Here is a 19,516-nt window from a genome sequence, read left to right on the forward strand (position 1 = left end):
GTTCATTACTTTCTTTAGCAGAAACTCTTTCCCCATGATGAAAAACTAAGAGAATATGTGAGGGGTTTTTTCTTCATGTGTATTTGAAGACAAATTAAATTTACCATTATATACTACATTCTACCCACGGGAAATCATACAAATGTTCAGATTCTAATTCTGGCTATTCTGTGTAACACAATGGACAATCCACACTTTGTTGCATGGATGCAGTCACATCATTTCTGATATTTGTTAGTATTTTGACTGGTGTTTATAAAAAAAATCTAATTAAAAAAACCAGATAAAACATTCATAACTTGGCTAAAATTTCCTTATATTTCCTTATCCAACTCCATGCACTGCTGTTCCACGTAGCTCCAAATAGCAATACTATTTCTACTATTTTCCAGTCTGTCTTGACTTCTCAGTCCTCTGCAAATTTTTAGAAACTGGCAGTGGTTCAGAGAATTTGTCTGCCAAGTCTTTTCCCACCCCAGGATTCAGCTCATCTAGACTTGCCGATTAGTACATGGTATCTTTGGGTTTTCCAAGGTTTCCCATACTCTTCTAAATCCATTCTGTTTAAAAGCTTTTCCATAGTTCCTTCTGCCAAAATCCTGAACTTGGGACAGCATCAGAATAAATGGACAATTTGCTGAGAAGGTACATTAGAGGTCTTCCCTGCTCAGCCCAGCTGCTTGGCAGCTGTTGCTATAGCTCCAGGGCAACAGCAACCCACATATTTGCCATGCGTCTCCACACTGGGAACTTGGCTCCTGGATTTAGTAAGACTCATTCATCTCTTTCTCCCCAAAGCCATCTTCTGTGCTGGAGCACTAAAACCGCTTTATGAAGTTGGGGCCGCTGTAGCATCAAAACGGGGGATTTTCTCAAGAACGGCTCAAAATTCTTTTGCTGTAAGGCAAGTCAGTGTGGAAGGGAGGATGCGCCTCAGATACTTTATTAATCACATCTAATATCTTGACTTGTTCTCACTAGGACGCTCCCCTAAAGTCGTAAACAGGGGGATAAGCAGTGTCTATCAAAGACATGCTTTTGCAGATCTAGTTAGTGTGACTCAAGAAACAGCCCACTTGAAATTTTCTTCCTGCCTCTCAGAACACTGCTCAGGTTGATTATCCAATCTGCTAACTTTGCACTGAAATGGACTACAACTGCTCACACGTGCAGTTGCAACCTGATCACTGAAAAGAATAATGACCAGCTAAAAATCCTGACCCCTTAAAACCTACAAGTTTGAACTAATAACTTATGCATCAGCAAGAATGTGACAGCAACTATTCTGCATGAACCATCTCCAATATCAGAACTAAAATGCTGCAATATAAAATAGGAATTCTCTAGCACTTAAATCAGTTAACACAGGGAGATTAACATGGAAGAATTTTAAGGACCTTTAATATCATAGCCAAAACAAGAGAATGCAGTCTTTTTTTTTTTTTAACTCCTTATCCCTGTATCTTTTTCTTTACTTCATTTACTGCCAATTTCTTCCATCTTTCCTATTTCTGTTTTCCAAACTGATCTTTCCCTGATCTTGTCTTTTTCAATTCATTTTTCACTCTGTATTTGCCAGTCTTCCTTTTACTTTTTCTTCTCCTTTGTCTTTTTCTCCAAATCTCTGTCTGTCATTTTCTTCTCACTTCGCTAGCTCCTTACTGACCAGAGTGGCAGGTGGAATGAGCAGAAGCAATGTGCAAATTGTTCTGGAGAGTATCCATGGCTTCACAGCCTCAGAATGGCATTCATACCACAGGCACCACAACAAAGTTTTAAGCACTTTCTTCATATCCCCTAGAAAAAGCAAAAAAACCTTTGAAGTCCTCTGTGAAGCCAAATGGCAGCTCTGTAGCACTATGAGCTTGTATCCAAATACTGACTGATCTTAGCAACTATCATTACCTACTTCTCACTGCTTCAGTTATGTCAAAGGCATATCTACGTCATGGTGTCTTACCATGTCAGTATATAATCAGACAATACTGTTGAAGGCTATCTTAAGCAAGATGCAGAATTTCAGTCTCAAATACTGTAAGGTTTGGGAATTCCAAATGAAGAGGCAAATACAGAATTAATGCTTTCTGCTGTCAGTCGGAAAATACATTGGTCAGGCAGCTTAACTCTTTCTTTACAAAGCACTGTTTTCAATACTAGTGTTGATCATAATCCAGATCATATGGCTTCTTATTTCCACTCATACTGCTTCTTAGTCCCACTCACCTTTGTGAAATGAAAAGGTATGAAGTGAGGAGAATTGGTCTAGAGCAAATGTATTGGATGGCATGGGTAGACTTGAAAAGTTCTTCATTAATTCTAATGTTGACAAGCAGTTTTTTTAACGTCATGGGCTTCAGTACAGGTCAGGCTAATTTTAGCGCTGACATCACAGGCAAAGTCCAGGTCATTACTGAGAGGTTTTACTTTTTGGTGTTTGGTGGTGGTTTTCAGTTTTGTGGGTTTTTTGTTTTGTTTTGTTTGTTTGGGTTTTTTTAATTTGAAGTTAGCACCATTTTTAGTTCAAGTGAAACATTGTTATTTCAAGCTTCTCATTAAATAGCCAAGATTTGTATTGACTTTGGTCAGTTTCATTTAGATCATGCTCAAAACCTTTTAAAACATATTATAAATTCCTTTCTCCTTCAATAATTCACTTTCTGTGGAATAAAAATATGTCGTCTCAAGCATTTTTGTAATTTCATACCAGACACATATATTAAATTGGTGACAAAGAAAAGATTTTCAGCACCAAATCTGGAATAAAACAAGTTTTTAGATGGCAACATTGAAAACGTGACATTTTTAAGGAATACCATAACTCACTTCTTAAAGACCAAGACCTATTAAAGCTTCTTACCTGGACACAGTATGCAAAGAAAGAAAAAAAATCATTAAGAGGTGTTTGTTTGAAAATAACAATTCTATGCTTACCAATGCTGATACGTGACTGTATAAACAGGACTCTACAAGACACTGAAACAACCCAGTGCTGCGAGATCAGTTAGACCATGATTTGAATTTCCGAAGCGGTGATGGACTCCTTGCTGTACAGAAATCTGCTTGCCTCCACAATCTTACTGCCAAGAAAGTGTTTTGCAACAAGATAGTTTCCAGAAATAATACTGGGATTCTGTAAGAAATTCATCTGAGACATGTTTTCTGAAATCCCCTAAAACACAACTTATGACCAAAGTAAACAGTTCTGAGATAGAAACATGCAGGAGCAACGTGCTGTCTCAGCACTACAGACAAAGCTTTAGAGAGTAAGGTTTTTTTTGTTTTAACTTCTATTTTCTACCCTTACTGGCAAATAGCACATGTCCAGGGAGGTAAGGACTGGACAAGCACACAGGGATTCTCTGCCAGTACTCTTTGTAGTGTCCAGTGATTCATGGTTTAAAGGGATTTTCTAAGCCAGAGATGATGCCTTTATATTTAGCAGCCTTTAATGGATTCATCTTTCAAGTACTGGTTCAGTTTCTTTCAAGTCATGTAAACTTTAATAAGATTTTTTGTTTGTTTCTTTGGGTGTTGTTTTGTTTTGTTTTTGTGGAGGGAAGGGAGTGTTAAAGAGGAGTGCCATAGCTCACCTTCACACCTGTTGAGACCACCTCATTTTGTATGCTTTGAGCCACCACATGAAGATTCCATTTAATAACCTCTAGTTCTGGCATCAGGAGAGACAGTGAACAATCAGTCCCTATTCATGCTCTCCCTCTGCCACTTGTGATTCTATGGACTTTTATCATTCCCTCTCAACCATCTGCCTTTCAGTCTATTTAGGTACCCCCATACAGGTGTTGCATACTATTCATCATTCCTGTCACCACCCTCCTCTAAAATCTTTCCCAGTTTTACTACATTGGGTTTGAGATAGAAGAAACCAGAATTATACACAGTATTCAAGATGCACTTACACCATAGATTTATAAATATCTATTATTTAATGGATTAACAATTCTTTATTTTCTTCTCTATTTGCTTTCCAGTAATTCCCAACATTTTAATTAAAATTTTAACCTCTATTAAGCTGACGCTTTTAAAGATCTATGAAAACCCTAAGATCTTACTTCCAAGTAATAGCCATTTATCAGTGGTCCCCAGTAGTTATGTAAAACATCTGTTTTCTCCCATATCTGTTACTTCACGTTTCCTGCACTGAATTTCATCTACCATTTTATCACCCAGCCACCCTGTGAGGTAAGGCCCTTCCATAATTCTTCAGTCATCTTTACTACTCTGAACAGTATCTGAAAACTATGCCATATTTCTATGCAGCCCTTTTTCCAAAAAGGTCATGAATATACTGTGAAGCACCGGTCCAGGCACAGATCCTTACAAGACTTCATTGGTAATTTCTTTTTACCATGAAATGTGATGATTTATTCCTGCTTCCTATTTCCTATCTTTTAATCAGTTATTTAACCATCTTTGAACCCCTCCTCTTATCCTACAGCAGCTTGCTTTCTCTAACAGCCTGGGATAAAACCTTGTCAAAAGCCTTCCTTTTCTGAAGGTCATTTCCATATCACTGCCAGTGCTGTACATGTAGCTCAGATCCCACTTTACAGACAGCTGAAAATGATTAAAACTTGACCCTTCCTGCTCTCTTGATTCTACTGTAATGTGTTTCATTCAAATTCGATCTGCTACTCCCTTCCCTCCCAGTGTTCATCCCCTCTCTTCTTCCCTATTAAGTGATATACACATTCAACAAAACTAAAACAAAAGAAAACATTTCTTATTTGTTTACAGAGCTTTCCAGCTTGTGTAAGCTTACAATATTAAAGGAAATACAGCCACATAAAAATTAGTCTGAAATCTGTCCTGCATTTATTACATGTTAAAAATCAAATCCCACATACTGTTACGTAATTTCCCATCACCTTCACGATGCAAGACATATACATTAACAGACAATAAAGTTTTATTAGACCTTTATTGCTAATGTGAAGAAAGTTTTAAAGAGTTTTGCTGCACACTAAAGATATACTGCAGGTTTGGGGGGGGGGGGGGGGGGGTTGGGGGGGGAAGCGGCAGGGGGGTAGAACCTGACAAGGTTTGCATCTGAAGATTGAAAGCTCCACATATGAAGCTGCAGCCCAACCAAGGATTTTGATATTCAGACGACGGAGGCGCTACTGATTTGGAAATGTAATTTTTCTTGTGGTATATAGGTGAATAGCTCATGCCTAATTAAAGATTGAGACAATCTGAAATAGTACAAGTTTAAAATCTTAATGCAGAAAATCAGACTATCAGAATTTCCAGTGAAGCATTCACTTTGGAGCAGACAGGCAGCATTGTAACACAAATATAAACAATAGTACAGATGATTTAATTGGATTACTTCACTCCCATGAATTTTTCCAAACAAGCTCTTTAAGAAAGCCAGAAATAGAACTCAACTTTCATCTTTTCTGGATGTTTTGGCCTATAGCAGTCAGTGATGCTCTCAAAGCATGTTCTCACAGAAGCAGCTGTGTATACACAACAAATCACATCTGGACATGTTTCAATCCAAGAGTGGGTAAGGACAAGCAGAGGTGAGCAGCAGGCTGTCCCTCAACACTAACACCAATAGTTGCCATAGCAACAAGAGGAATCACAGAAGAGGCTGGTATTGATTTTTCCATCCCATGTTCATTGCCATTTCTTCAGAGCAGTCTTACACAATGCTACCACAACCAACACTGTCGCACATACCCAGGTTCTGAAGTTAATGGGAAATAATAGGGATGAAAAGGCAACAGGGAATAATTACTGCTGCAGTTAGTCTGAGTACACAAAGAACAAGCAACAGAATTTTCATCTTAATGCAAGCTATGTAAGGGGAAAGGGGGGGTGTCAGCACGTACAGGCATGTTTCACCATGCCTTCCATCGACATTTCAAGTCTTCTGTGCATTCTCCTACAGGGCAGCATCTGTCTGTTCTCAGCATTTGTAACAAGACAGTCACCAATGCCTAGGTCAGGTATTGCAAACAGTAGGATATAGCAAAGGATATTTTGTGCTTAGCTGAAAGCCTGCTACATCATGTCAACGTACTGCAGAATGGCACAGAGCCAAAAGGATAAGAAGAAGAGACTACTCACAAATATAAAGAGATTTTTCAGGTTAACAACAGCATTGCTCCAGAGTCCCTCAAAATATACTACAGCACAACTAAGTTCTATAAACATGGGATAATACATTCCATGAGTATATAAGAGATTTTGGTAAAGACTAATATTGTTTCCAATAACAATGCATAGCTCAAAATTGCATTTAGTTTGCAAATTGCAGGATGGTACTTTGTTGATGCTACCACAAGGCTTAAATGAAAAAATGTATTTTGAAGGTTTCACCTTCACAATTAACATCTCTTCTTAGGATACACAAGATGGGAGAAAAAGTGTTTAAAATATTAGACTGAATTAAGAAAGCCTTTTAAGACCATTCCCAACTGTATTCATAAACATTGAATAATGACCAGAATAGTTGGCAGAACGTGGCCCTAGCCAAGAGCAGAACGCTGCTTTTATCAGAAAGATAAATATTATTCTTGTGTACAAGTAGATCACTTCTGCTACATGCACCCGACATTGTCCCGGTTTTATATTAGCATAACACCACCTCTGTAATCCACTGTATTTGCATAAAGCTGAAGTAATAAAGCAATAGTATGGTATGGGAAGTACCCAGTATCTCCAGAAACTTTATAATTCACAAAGTGATTAGCCCCTCAAGCAAGCAAACAAACAAACAAAAAAAAGAAAATCATCTAACTAGTACAGCCTTCAGAAAATGCAACAGTTCTTCAAGGCAAATACAAAAGGCAGACTGAAAGTGTCTATATTAGTACGGATAATCTTAACAAAAACTTAACATTTATACTTAATAAAAATAGATTCTCAAAAAAAAACCCCTAAACAATACCTACCAATTGTGTACATCAAGATAACAACTCCACCATAATCCAAACAAATTATAACAGTATGTGATATTTAAGGGCTCTGGGAACCCTGTTAATAACAAGTCTCCCATCATAACTTAAAGAGGCAAATAGCCACGGGTCTGCTGAGGACCATTCAACTGCATATACGCTATCTTCATGTTCTTCATAGGTAGCTATTACACTGTCCTGAAGGGGCTCTTTAATCCTAAAATTGGAAAAAAAAAAACAAAAAAAAAAAAAAGAAGAAAATCGTAAGGATCTGTGAACACACTTGATTTAAAAGGCAATATTAAGTGTCACTAACATCTAGATACACAACTTCCCATTTGAAGTATAAGAACGCAGTAGTGGGCTCTAAGGAAATATTTTATACCAGATGTCTGCGTGTACCTGTGTTTTAGATAACGCAGCAGAGTCAAGTCAATGTTAAAGACCCCATTTGGAGGGACAAAGTACCTCTTATTCTCAACTTGAGTGCATTTCCCAGTCTCTCGGAACCTACACTAAGCATCTCTCTCTGTAAAGCAAGTTAAACTACAGTGTATGATCTAAATGCACTTAAACACACATTTTTATCAATATCTTTTCTCTCGCCATGCTCCATCCCTTCCTTTCCCCCTTTGTTAACTGAATTCTTAAAATAATATATAATCTTATTAGAGGTGTGTAGATAGGTAAGAAGTTGCAGTCCTTAACGTCACAGTCTTTCCTGTGCTGCCATCCTGGACCCATTCTCTCTGGAGTAATGGAAGGGAGATGGAGGCACCACTCTGAACACTTCAATTTTAGTCTCCCATTCCTAGAGTTATAACAACACCAGATTCTCATCTATTGTTGTATACCTCACATCTCACTGCAACACCCAAGCTCCTGGTCACCTACATCTTGAGAGACAGACAGATTCTTTTTTGCATTGCAAATATTTAAGAACAGACTCAGGCAGTTCTCTGAAGTCCAAACCACCCAAGAGTCACTGATCGTGCTCTGCTAGCTGAGAACAGCCCTTCTTCCCTCCACTCACAGAGCCAGTCCCTCCTCTCAGAACACAACCACAGCACATTATTCTGTAGCTACAGGGTAGGTGAGTTTTCAGAGGATGACCTTAGAGCTCCTTCACCCACAGAGGATCACCTCTGTCTGACAGGAATCAGTCAGCCTTTCAGAAGCATCCCCCTGCCTCCCAGAAACAGCCTTGTATTACAGCTGCAATCCTCCGAACAGAAAGCAAAGCCAAAGAGCCTTGTGAATGCCACTCAATCATTTAAACAGATGCTGCTACTACAGAAATGAATCGTTGTTATTGGCAGTCTTTGCCCTTTACCGCTGCTCTCTGAAAGCACGTGCCTCTACGATCACAAAGCGTATATGGTATCACATTTGAATCGCTTGCAGGATATCGCTGCTCCACCTAGCCAGCCTAACCAGCTGTGAATCTAACATCGCAATTAAAGTTCAATTGAATTTAATGAATAAACCAAAAGCAGTCTGATACTTCAGAACAGCTTCAGATACTTAGTTTCAAGGACTTTTATCATTTAGTTATGCTACATTTAAGGTCAACTAACAAAAAAAGGTCACAGCACAAACAACACGCAGCCCCTGGTTAATTGCAAAGAGCAGGCTTGTTTTGCAGTTCTCCTGAATATGTGCTTTGATAAAAACCATCTAACAGCAGAGAGCTAATAAACACACACACACACACACACACACACACAGACACTTCATCTCCTGCAATGTGTTCTTCTAACTTCCTGCTAACTGACATGCCTGGTTAAGTGAAAGTTGGTCATGTCCCCAGACAGCAATGTGCTTCGTGCGGTGCTCACCCACTTACCCACAACTCCATTATTCTGAAGGTTTCAGATGTCTCTCTGGATAAGCAGGGGAGTAATGCACGGTGCACATGGCTGTCAGGGGACACGACCGACTTTCAGTTAACCAGGAGTCTCACTTAACCAGAGGTTGGATAAACAAGAACAAAAAAGCTTCTAGATTATACTATTTTCTGTATGCTCAGAGTTGTTCCAGTGTTTCATTTAAATAACACAGTTCATCTAATTTAATTTAGAGAAGTCATAGGGGAATGAGTGTTCAGGAAAGAAGCCTGTAGATGAACTTCTGTTTGGCATTTCCATTTATAACTACAATTTTTAACTGTCTTTTATTTTTGTCTATACACTGAACTTCTTGGGTATGAAAGTAATTTTGTGCTGTCCCAGAAAAAGAAAGCATACTATTCCATGTGGTTCTCCAGGCCACAGGAGTTCAGTTTTCAGTGGTTTGTGGGGGGGTTTATGTTTTGGGTTTTTTTTAATAGCATAGATCTGTGAAAATATTATGTATAGAGTTACAGACTACTTGGGCATAAGAATAGCATAGCCTTAAGACTGTTACTGAGAATCTGAGAAAATCCTTATGGAAGGGATCACTTCATGTAAAAGAGCTAGATACTATACAAGATAATCAGGATGGGAAAAAAGTCATGTCAGAATGACATGCGTCTCAGGAATAATACAGAAGATCCAAAAGAAACTGTTTGTAGAGTATGCTTATGGCACTATGAATGAAAACAGATTAGCCTTTAGATTATGTAATGGGTAATGAGCCCCAGAGGATTCTGCTACTGGAATAAAGAGCAGAATTTATTTCATGAATGTGAAAGACTGTTCCAAATAATTAAAAACCCCAAAGGAGCAAGCTTGTTTGTGGTGGGTTTTTTTTCCCTCACAACAGGAATCTCTTGGAGACAGACCACCTTACCCCATGCTAATAAACTTCCAAGAAAACACCTCAGATTTGTCTGCATTTTGGCTATGTGCGTGAATTTTTTGGTAATCCACAACAAGCTGAGAATACTATTTTTTAATCTATATGAATCTATAATACTTAGAATTGTTCAGAGTCCCACAACAACCTATTTACTCTCAACAAGATTTTACACAGCTTTTACACATTTTTAAAGAATCAGCTCAGACTCTCCTACCTCCCCAGATATTTAATATAGTTTGGTTAATGCAAGAACTTATAGACCTGACAGATATGACACTGACATTTTTTTAAACAAGGTAACAAAAACTTTTAAATATATATGTATACATACATATACACACATATATAAACAGAGCCTCCAAAAAAAAAAAGATTATTTTGGTCACAGCACATACTAGTGGAACACGTACAAAACAACTTGTATTTATCTTAAGATGTTTCTTCTATTTAGATACTTTAATTATACTTCTGTTTTTATCAGTTGCTACAATTTTATTTCTCCTTAACATACAGTAAGTAATTTCAGAACCTAATATGTCATAGCACTGACAAGTGTATTTTTTCTAATACTCTATTAATAATGTAGCAGTGATTAAAAGAATACTGCTGTACTTTCATGTGCATTATTCTTATCTCGGAAACTTCCCATTTCATAGTTACCAACTCCTGATGACAATGCCCAGGTTACCTGCCTTCTTACATTAGATGCATAACACAGTACACAGAAGAGGAAAGCATTCAAAGTGGACTGGATACTGGGATAGTCAGCAGATCTCTGGCAGGTTTTGGAACAGGGAGGAGAGTTCAGGACCTTAAATTTCTTCCTGGGTAGAGAAGTTCAGAAACAGGAAAAGTACCTGTACAGAGGTGGATAAGTAAACTTTCTTCTATGCTACTTTAATAAGTATAATTCAGGTTGTTGCCAAAACACAGAAATTTCTGTTTTGACATAAAAGCTGCAGGTTATGGGTGTAAAAATGTAGTTGCTATGCTATAGCTAGTTTAGTGTACCACAGGTGCAGGTTCTTGGCCTGCTGGTCCCTGATAGAGCAGTCTGACTAGACTATATTTGATAAGCACCCTTGGTAATCACTTGTTATGCCTGGCAAGCTTAGTAAGATATTTTCTTTCTAGTCCTAAATCTCCCTGCCCCTTAAAAAGTTACTTTACTTTCTCATTTTCCTGTACTATTTTAAGGACTTTTCCTGGCCAGATTAAAATACCTTTTTCTCTCCTTATATATGTTCTTGCATTGCACCAACTGACAAGGCATCAAACTCTTATGTCATCAAGAACTCATAATAAGAAACGTGTAATCTCTACCTACATCCTGCATAAATTTAAGACCTGTGCCACAGAGAGCTGAAACTGGACTGCTTTCTCTTTTTAGTGTTATTCACATAGCGCGACCCCTACCAGCCTCTCCTATGAAAGGAGAAGAGCTTTCATTTTACTAGATAACTTTGAGGTTAATTGTGTTACAGACTTGAGAGAGAAGCCTGTTAAGCCTTGGATAATTGTTTTCATGTAGAGAGCTGTTATTTCCAATTACTCCTCATGCTAACAACCACTTAAGTTTTCAGTGCTTGCGATTCTGTATTGTCACCACAATGTTCAATAAAATATGTTTTTCAGAGTCACCAAAAATCATTAATTCCTTATCACAGTCAAAATTAAATCCTCTTTAATCTAAAAATTACTATGAAATAGATGTGATTCAACAGAGCAGCAACATGTACTGCAGCGTCCAATATGAATCCTGAAAAGCATGTCATTGGATTCCAGAATAAGCCCTGTGGATGCCCTTTCCCTTTAACTGCAGGAGAAAACTTAGCAGCTGTAAGGTTTTGTTTCTGGTAAGCCTAGACAACACACTACTTCCTCTTTCACTCTCTTATTTCATACTGGAACACAATTTTTATGTATAATAATTGGCCATTTGTACTACTGTAACCATTATCTCCCCCCCCCCCCCAAAACCTCCAAACCCAACAGCCTTCTGAACTGCTTCTACAGGAAATACTATCTTTAAAAACAGGAAATGCATATTTTAATACAACATGTTTCATAGTTGTCCTAATACACAAAATGAATTAAAGAGGGTATATATCCTGATACGGGTTAAAGAAAGAAACAGTATGGAAAACCCCACACATTTTTAAAGCAAAATAGTCTAAGAATTGGAAAGTGCTGCTGCAGTAGATTTGGCCCAACTTCTTACATATCCAACCAAGTCCTGAACACTGGCATTCCCCAAGACAGGAACTATTTAAGCTGTTTTAATTAATTGAGTCTCTTCATGGATTCCATAGCACTATCCCATGACTTCTAGATTTCTCCGAGACATAAATACCACAAGCAAAATATCATCAAGATTAATACTATTGGCAGCTGTGTGAAAATACCCTGAAAGCCTGCCTTATAGTGAACATTTGGCAAATAGTTTTTAAAGTATCAATGCTGACAATTCATTCTCCTGAAGTCACTGGTGTGTATACAGAGGTATTATGTCAGATCACACAGTTCGTATGTATTATCATGAAACCACATCATTTACTATTAAAAAGGCTCCAAAATACGTTTCTATCACAAAAGGTAGAAAACATCACACCTCCTTTAGAAGGAATTTTGAAGGAAACTCTTTCTACAGAGAGGCCACCCACCATTTTCTCTCTGGCCCATTCTGATTGCAGAAGAGGTTCCTACACTTAAAATCTCACTAAAAACTTCACTATCTTAATGAGATACTCTGTACTGGAAGGACCAATCCTTTACATGTCTCAGCTTTAAATGCAAAATGGTGAGAAGTGCTTGTGTTAGATCTTGTTCTGTTTGTATCTCAAAGGACAGTGTGGCTAGCATCTATGGCGAAAAAGATGGAAACATCAGACTTCAGGAAACACACTACAAATGTATTTCTTAATGTGAATTTCTGATACACTCTTCAACAGATAACAAAGATAAGGGTAAGCTTACAACATATTGTCAAAAAATGCAGCATAAGGGAGAAGGCAGCATACTGACCTTAGTAATCGGTTCTGCCAGTGAAAACACAGCAGACATCTTAAGCCTGTAAACCACAAAGAGAGCTATGGGATCTGTTAGCTCATTCTGCAAAATTAAAGTTTAAGGACGGCTTCCTTTTCAGGACTGATGTATAAGCTCAAAATGCTACTGACCATATAAATATTTTCATTGGTATGGATACAGAAAAGGCTTTTTCTCTTAAAAAGCATGTCCTCCATTATCCATTCAGTCTTGTCATGAAGTTTTGGCCATAGAAGTCATAAAGAATGAAAACACTGCTGTACATGCAGAATGTACCTTGTTGGGGCTCCTAAGGGAGCGAATGGCCTTCCCATGTTGCGTATCATCAGCATACCAAACACAGACATACAGAGTTTAAAATTCAAACCTATAAGGCAAATAAGTTTTATCAGCTTTGTGTGGCAAGGTTTTGGTAGTGGGAGGGTTACAGGGGTGGCTTCTGCGAGAAGCTGCTGGAAGCTTCCCCCGTGTCCGACAGAGCCCATACCAGCCAGCTCCAAGACGGACCCATCGCCGGCCAAGGCCGAGCCCATCAGTGACGGTGGTCGTGCCTCTGGGAGAAGAGATTTAAGAAGGAAAGAAAGTTGGTGGGACAGAAATGGCAGCCAGAGAGAGGAGTGAGAATATGAGAGAAACAGCCCTGCAGACCCCCAGGTCACTGCAGAAGAAGAGGGAAGAGGAGCTCCAGGCGCCAGAGCAGAGATTGCCCTGCAGCCCGTGGGGAAGACCCTGGTGAGGCAGGCTGTCCCCCTGCAGCCCAGGGAGCTCCACGGGGGAGCAGATCTCCACCTGCAGCCCGGGGAGGACCCCACGCCGGAGCAGGGGGATGCCCGAAGGAGGCTGTGACCCCATGGGAAGCCCGCGCTGAAGCAGATTCCTGGCAGGACCTGCGGATCTGTGGAGAGAGGAGCCCACGCTGGAGCAGGTTTTCTGGCAGGACTTGTGACCCCGTGGGGGACCCACGCTGGAGCAGTGTGCTCCTGAAGGACTGCAGCCCGGGGAAAGGACCCATGCTGGAGCAGTTCGTGAAGAACTGCAGGCCGTGGGAAGGACCCACATTGGAGAAGTTCGTGAGGACTGTCTCCCGTGGGAAGGACCCCACGCTGGAGCAGGGGAAGAGTGTGATGAGTCCTGCCCCTGAAGAGGATGAAGCGGCAGAAATAACGTGTGATGAACTGACTGGAAACCGCATTTCCCATTCCTCTGTGCCACTCGGGGGGGGTAGGTAGAGAATCTGGGAGTGGATTTGAACCGGGGAGGAGGGAGGGCTGGAGGGAAGGTGTTTTGAGATTTGGTTTTATTTCTCATTACCCTACTCTGGTTGATTGGTAATAGATTGAGTTAATTTTCCCCAAGCTGAGTCTGTTTTGCCCATGACAGTAATTGGTGAGTGATCTCTCCTGTCCTTACCTTGACCTACAAGCCCTTTGTTATATTTTCTCTCCCCTGTCCAGTTGAGGAGGAGGGAGTGATAGAGCGGCTTTGGTGGGCACCTGGCATCCAGCCACGGTCAACCCACCACATAAGTATATTCCAATAACTAAAGAAAAGGAATCCTGATTGGTGAGCAAAGATGGTCACACTAAACTGCAAGAACCTAGTAGGTTTTGTTTATTGTTAGAAATAGCAATGTAGAATTAAAATGACTGCCAGACTAGTTTAATACAACAAAATATAGACTCACTAACGTATGGACTTTGGATGACCAAAGAACAAAGAAAGGATGTAAGACAGTCACCACCTCCCTTTAAAGGAAGACAGTGCTCTGCAGATGTCTAGAAGGGAACTGACAGACACTTCTAGGAGCTTTGGAATCATGGCAAGTTCAGTGTTGCAGAGAGGAAGTCCTTGCAACACCAGAGTGCAAAGCCACTAAAGAAAGAGAGGACAAGGAGAATCCCGCCTTAATCAGTTGCATTCATAGATGTGGAATGACCCCATGTTTTACGTTTTTTGTTCAAACATTGAAAAGCACTCCCTATATTCTTGTCCAGGTGCACGAGCTTTGTCTTGGGGATGAAAGCTAAATGCGCCCCATATACCCACCTCTTCTGTTCTGTTTTCATTTGATTTGTACACTTTTTTATACCTCTGGATCAAGGTGCTAGAAATTAAGCGAGGAGTACAGCATTTCATTCCCCATTTCTCAGCTAATTTTTTTTCCGTATTTGAATTGTGCATTAAATTACCCAGACTAGGGACTTGACCAGAATACACCATAGCTCTCCTCTGGCCACATGCCTTTAACTCCTCTCTGCGGACAGCTCAATCCCCTTTTTAGACTACCTACTTTCGACAGAGGCTTTGGGCTTCCCGGACAGAAAGCACTGATGCTTTTCCTTATTCAGTGCAAGAAAACAAACGCAGTTGGCATATTTCTCCTAGACACATTTCACAAAGGCAGTGCATGCACAGCTAGCATGTTTTGGAACAAAAAGCCACTGTTACTGAGAAGAGATATACTTGAGAATATGGCTGTTGGCAAAAGAAAATCCTAAAGGGAAGGATCAGAAGTCTCCAAAGGTGATTCAGAAGGCAGTAAAGGTCCCTGATCTGCAAATAGTCAGGGACTAGAAGCATACCCAGGGGAGATATCATCTCCTTTTCCTGTTTTTATAATCTTTCCTCTTGGCCACTATCAAGAGACATGATATCCAGGCTAGGGAGACCTTTGATATGAAACAGGGAGGCTGCTCTTAATGTTTTTATGGCTGATCAGAGAAACAACAACAATAGCAGTTTAAAAGTAGGGAAGAGACCGCAAAATAGTTGCTCTGATCTGAATCAGCAGCTAAGAGGAACTAAAGGTCACTCGATTGCAACAAGTGACAGATCCTCATGCAAAAGTTCTAGTTTTATTGCTTGTGTAAGTGTGTTCTGGTCTCCAAGATGGGAGCACACAGAGTTCCAAGATGTCAAAGACATAGATGGACAATCACCCAAAGGAGAAACCTCAAAGAATAATTCCTTAGTAACAATAGAACAGCAACTTTTGGATTGTTGTCTATTCATTACTCAGTGAACCTGCACTCTGTTCTTAAAAAGAAAAAAGTTACCTCCAAATAATTATTTTGCAGTTGCAAACCTTAAAAAGTAGGCAGTTACTACAGAAAATCTGGCAAGAATAAACGAGTGGGTAGATTCATGCATTGTTCTACATGGCTGAACAATGAAGTGTTTAACATATTACTTGCTTCTGTCTCTAGCCAAGCAATACAATAAAAATTAGGAAGTTTACTATAAAATATATTAAAAATTAACATGAGCCTCAAAGATCTCAGAAGTCTTAGCTGTGCACAATAGTATTGCAATTCAACGTTTTTAAAATATGGGGATATTTGCTAAGCAGAAAAAAAAAATCCCAAACAAACTTTGAAGATACAACTGGTACATACTTTTCATTTTTATATTTAATCCAATAAATATTTTTACAAGTTACTTTATTCAGAACATGAAAAATAGGTAGCCCCTGAGGAAAGAGCCTTTTTTCTTCTTTCCACTTGATATTTCAACCTTCTTTTCAGATACATTTGGTCACTTAGTCTGAAGGTGACTGGCTGGAGATACTAGTTGTACAGACACCTGCTCCTCCTGGTGTATTTCAAGGTACACCCAGAAAGTACATTTTCTTTTTCAAGATTTGTGTGCTAATTAATAGCAAAACAGATGTCCTCCAAAACAGGATAAAATTGAACCCCATGAGAATATAACACTGTCTTGAAAGTCTAGAACACACCCAAGCAAAAAAACAAAACACACCCCCACACACACCACACCAAACCGTACAATAAAAACCTGTTTTACACAAAAGACAGTACCCACAGAATGGTGGAACAGACTCTTCAAAGAGGTCTCCAGGAGGGAAACGAGTACTAAAGCCTAAATATTTGGCACTAGTGGTTGACTAACAAGAAGTATTCCCAACAGCTGTTATGCCCTGCTTCATTAGTGCGCTCAGAACTAAACAGACATTCAGCTGGCAACAGCTCAAGGCTGGTGAGCACCTTGCAAGCATCCTTCCAGCTCAACTCATAACAAAGAGGGGGGACAAAAAAACCCCACAAGACAAGACTCTTACAGTACCAATCAAATGTTACAAAAGCTAATGCGCTTTCCCAGGTTTTATAGAGAACAGATTAGCAGCTGAAAAACATGTATTTAAAAGGCAAATGCAGTACTGATACTCTTGTAGCTTCTGGAAACAGGCATGGGCTCTGCATCATTACTATACAAGTCAGTCATGATGTGGTTTACATCCATCCAATAGCCAAAAGAAAAGATGCGTTATATTTGTTGTATTGTTTTGCATATTCTTGGTTTCAAAAATTCCTATTCTAGAAACAATCACTTGTGTTTTAATAAGGCAACCTACAGGGTCTACAATCAACAGAAATTCAGAACTCCAGATACCCTACTATACAACATCTGTCAGAACACTATTTACATGTGATTTTGTTTCTATTAACACATTTCCACCATATTTTAAAAAAAAAAAGTCTCTTTCTCACTTCCATTAACACTATTTCTCTTCCATCCAGAACAGAATAAATTGCAATCCCCAGCCAAACATAAGGAACCAAAAGGTACATCATATTTAAAATACTGTAGTTTAGTTATGTTCTAGAAAGTACGTACTGTTGATGTGAGCAAATTTCTAGGTACTTAATTTGATACACCTTGATTTTCCAGGCACTTACATCACCTGTTGCCTCCAGAGGCATCTTGTACATTTAGAACGAACCATTTCTATATATGGGATAGCTTCCTTATTTAAGATTAAAAAAAAATGGTTTCCAAGTCCTTTATGTGAAGCCAAAATGTCAAAACTATTCAGAGCAAAACTACATCTTTATTCATAAAATAAAGGTGCAAGAGCAACCTTAAAAATGCAACTAGAGAAGCAACCTAAACTTTATTTAGAATTTTAACTGAAACTTCTAGCAAACACAGCTGAGCAACTGGGGGATCTTTTTTGTAATTTCCTTGTTCCTCATCCCATCTGACTATTCTTCATTTAAAAAGATAGTTCAGGACGTAATCTGCCTATTTCATTGCAGACTGCTTTGCATATTAAAATAAATTAACAGAAATAACAAAACAACTGCTCAGTACAGACATGAGGAACATAGATATCGACAGTTGAAAAGAATAGAAAGATATAGACTAAAGCCTGTTGGTCTCAAAATATTTTAAAAGAGTTTCACTATCATTATCTTCACTTTGTAAAGAAAGTTTGCTGAAGATCACCATGTAAGCTAGTCACAAAATTAGAAAGCCTCAGCCCACACTAGATCTACAGAACTCCCTATATAGATATATACATTCATAAAGTACAGAGAGCAAAACAAGAATCATATATTGCACAATGAAAAAGTTGAAAGCAGACAAAAATGGAGGATAAAGAAATGATTATTGCAGCATTTCAGTTAACGATTTACTAAAAACCCCATCTCTCCAAAATTCACATGCAAAATACGTGATTTCTCACACACCCAAGCAGATGCTGTTTAGAAATGCTTGCAATAACATGCATTATACTCTACCAAGACTGTCAAAAAATCCCAAACTTCTGTTTTGCTTGAAATAAGGTCTGAGGAGTTACTGGTTTCTAGAGCAGTCAGCAATATTAAGAGTGAAATGTACAAAAGTTAATGTATTTATTATACTTCTTTTTTCTGCCTGTGCAGAAGCTCACCATTAGAGTTTCCTAAAGGTTACATTCCTAAAGGTTAGAACACATACACAGAAAATGCAAAAAGCAGATTTTTCAACTCTCACTTAACCCAGATTATTGTATATGCTTGACTTGATCCAGAGCTCCCTTAAAGTGAATCTTTTCACTGATCCAGTGGACTTTAGGACTGGTCGGTGGCATCACCATCCCCTTCCTACCAGTGAATATATTATGACTGTGCCAATCAGATTTAAAGTGTGTATTCCACCCAAGACTGAGTAAAAGAAGAACGAAGTAGGAATTAGAACTACTTACCAGAAAGGCCGGTATACAAAAATCCTAGTCAGCAAAAAAATAGCATGTTAACCATTACAATGAAAAGACCAACTATAAGCATCTGCATAAAACTCAGGAAACTTCATACTTCTCTTCTTGATGCTGGTCCTCTTGGTCACTTAGTTCGTCATCATCTACCATATGCCCAAATGGTTCAGAAGAAATTGATACCATATTAGACAGAATAACTCTGCTGTCACTGCTTCCTGTAAGGATCAGCTGATCATGAGAATGATTGTATCTGACATTCCAGACCCTAAAAAATGAAATCAGAAAGAACAAAAGGCTATTCTTGGCAAGTACTGCATCAATGTTAAAGGATTTTTTTTTCTAAAAACAGCACTAAAAACTGATCTGTGACTTAAATATTGTAAGTATGCATAGAAGTGATGTGCCTCACTTCAAAGACTGGCATCTTCATATGGCTTTTAAGCTTCCATGTGATCTGTTTTCTGAGGTGTCTTTAAAACTCAACAAATAAGTTTTTTTTTAAAAAAACAAAACAAAAAAAAACAAAAAAAAAAAAAACAAAAACAAAGAACAAAACACACTATGCAGTGGTATCATTCCTTGAGGGCACATGCCAATTTTTGTTTAGTAAGTCAGATAAATATTTAAGTTCTAAATATAAAAATTTGCCCAGGGCAAAATATGGATTAGAAATACCCTGTTAAACAAAATCTCACAACATTCTTACAGTAAAGTTTAAAATAGACTCTAAAACAAAAGTAGGATTATATTTCTCTTCAAT

The 19,516-nt window shown here is 38.7% G+C and overlaps 1 protein-coding gene across 6 annotated transcripts in view; it reads right to left on the minus strand.

Annotated features, from left to right (window-relative positions):
* Positions 1-1,384: 1,384 nt before the first annotated feature.
* The window catches only part of EIPR1 (EARP complex and GARP complex interacting protein 1), a 102,125-nt gene continuing 83,993 nt past the window's right edge, over positions 1,385-19,516 (minus strand). For 2 of the 6 annotated variants that reach the window (XM_049818989.1, XM_049818984.1), the window contains 2 exons: positions 18,854-19,021; positions 7,152-10,531 (listed from right to left, as the gene is read on the minus strand). In XM_049818989.1, the coding sequence (XP_049674946.1) occupies positions 10,300-10,531; positions 18,854-19,021 (400 nt within the window). In that variant the 3' untranslated portion in view covers positions 7,152-10,299. The other 4 variants (XM_049818986.1, XM_049818988.1, XM_049818987.1 and 1 more) reach the window with 4 other exon arrangements.

This window comes from Accipiter gentilis, chromosome 16, assembly GCF_929443795.1.
Source record: "Accipiter gentilis chromosome 16, bAccGen1.1, whole genome shotgun sequence".
Lineage (NCBI taxonomy): Eukaryota > Metazoa > Chordata > Aves > Accipitriformes > Accipitridae > Astur > Astur gentilis.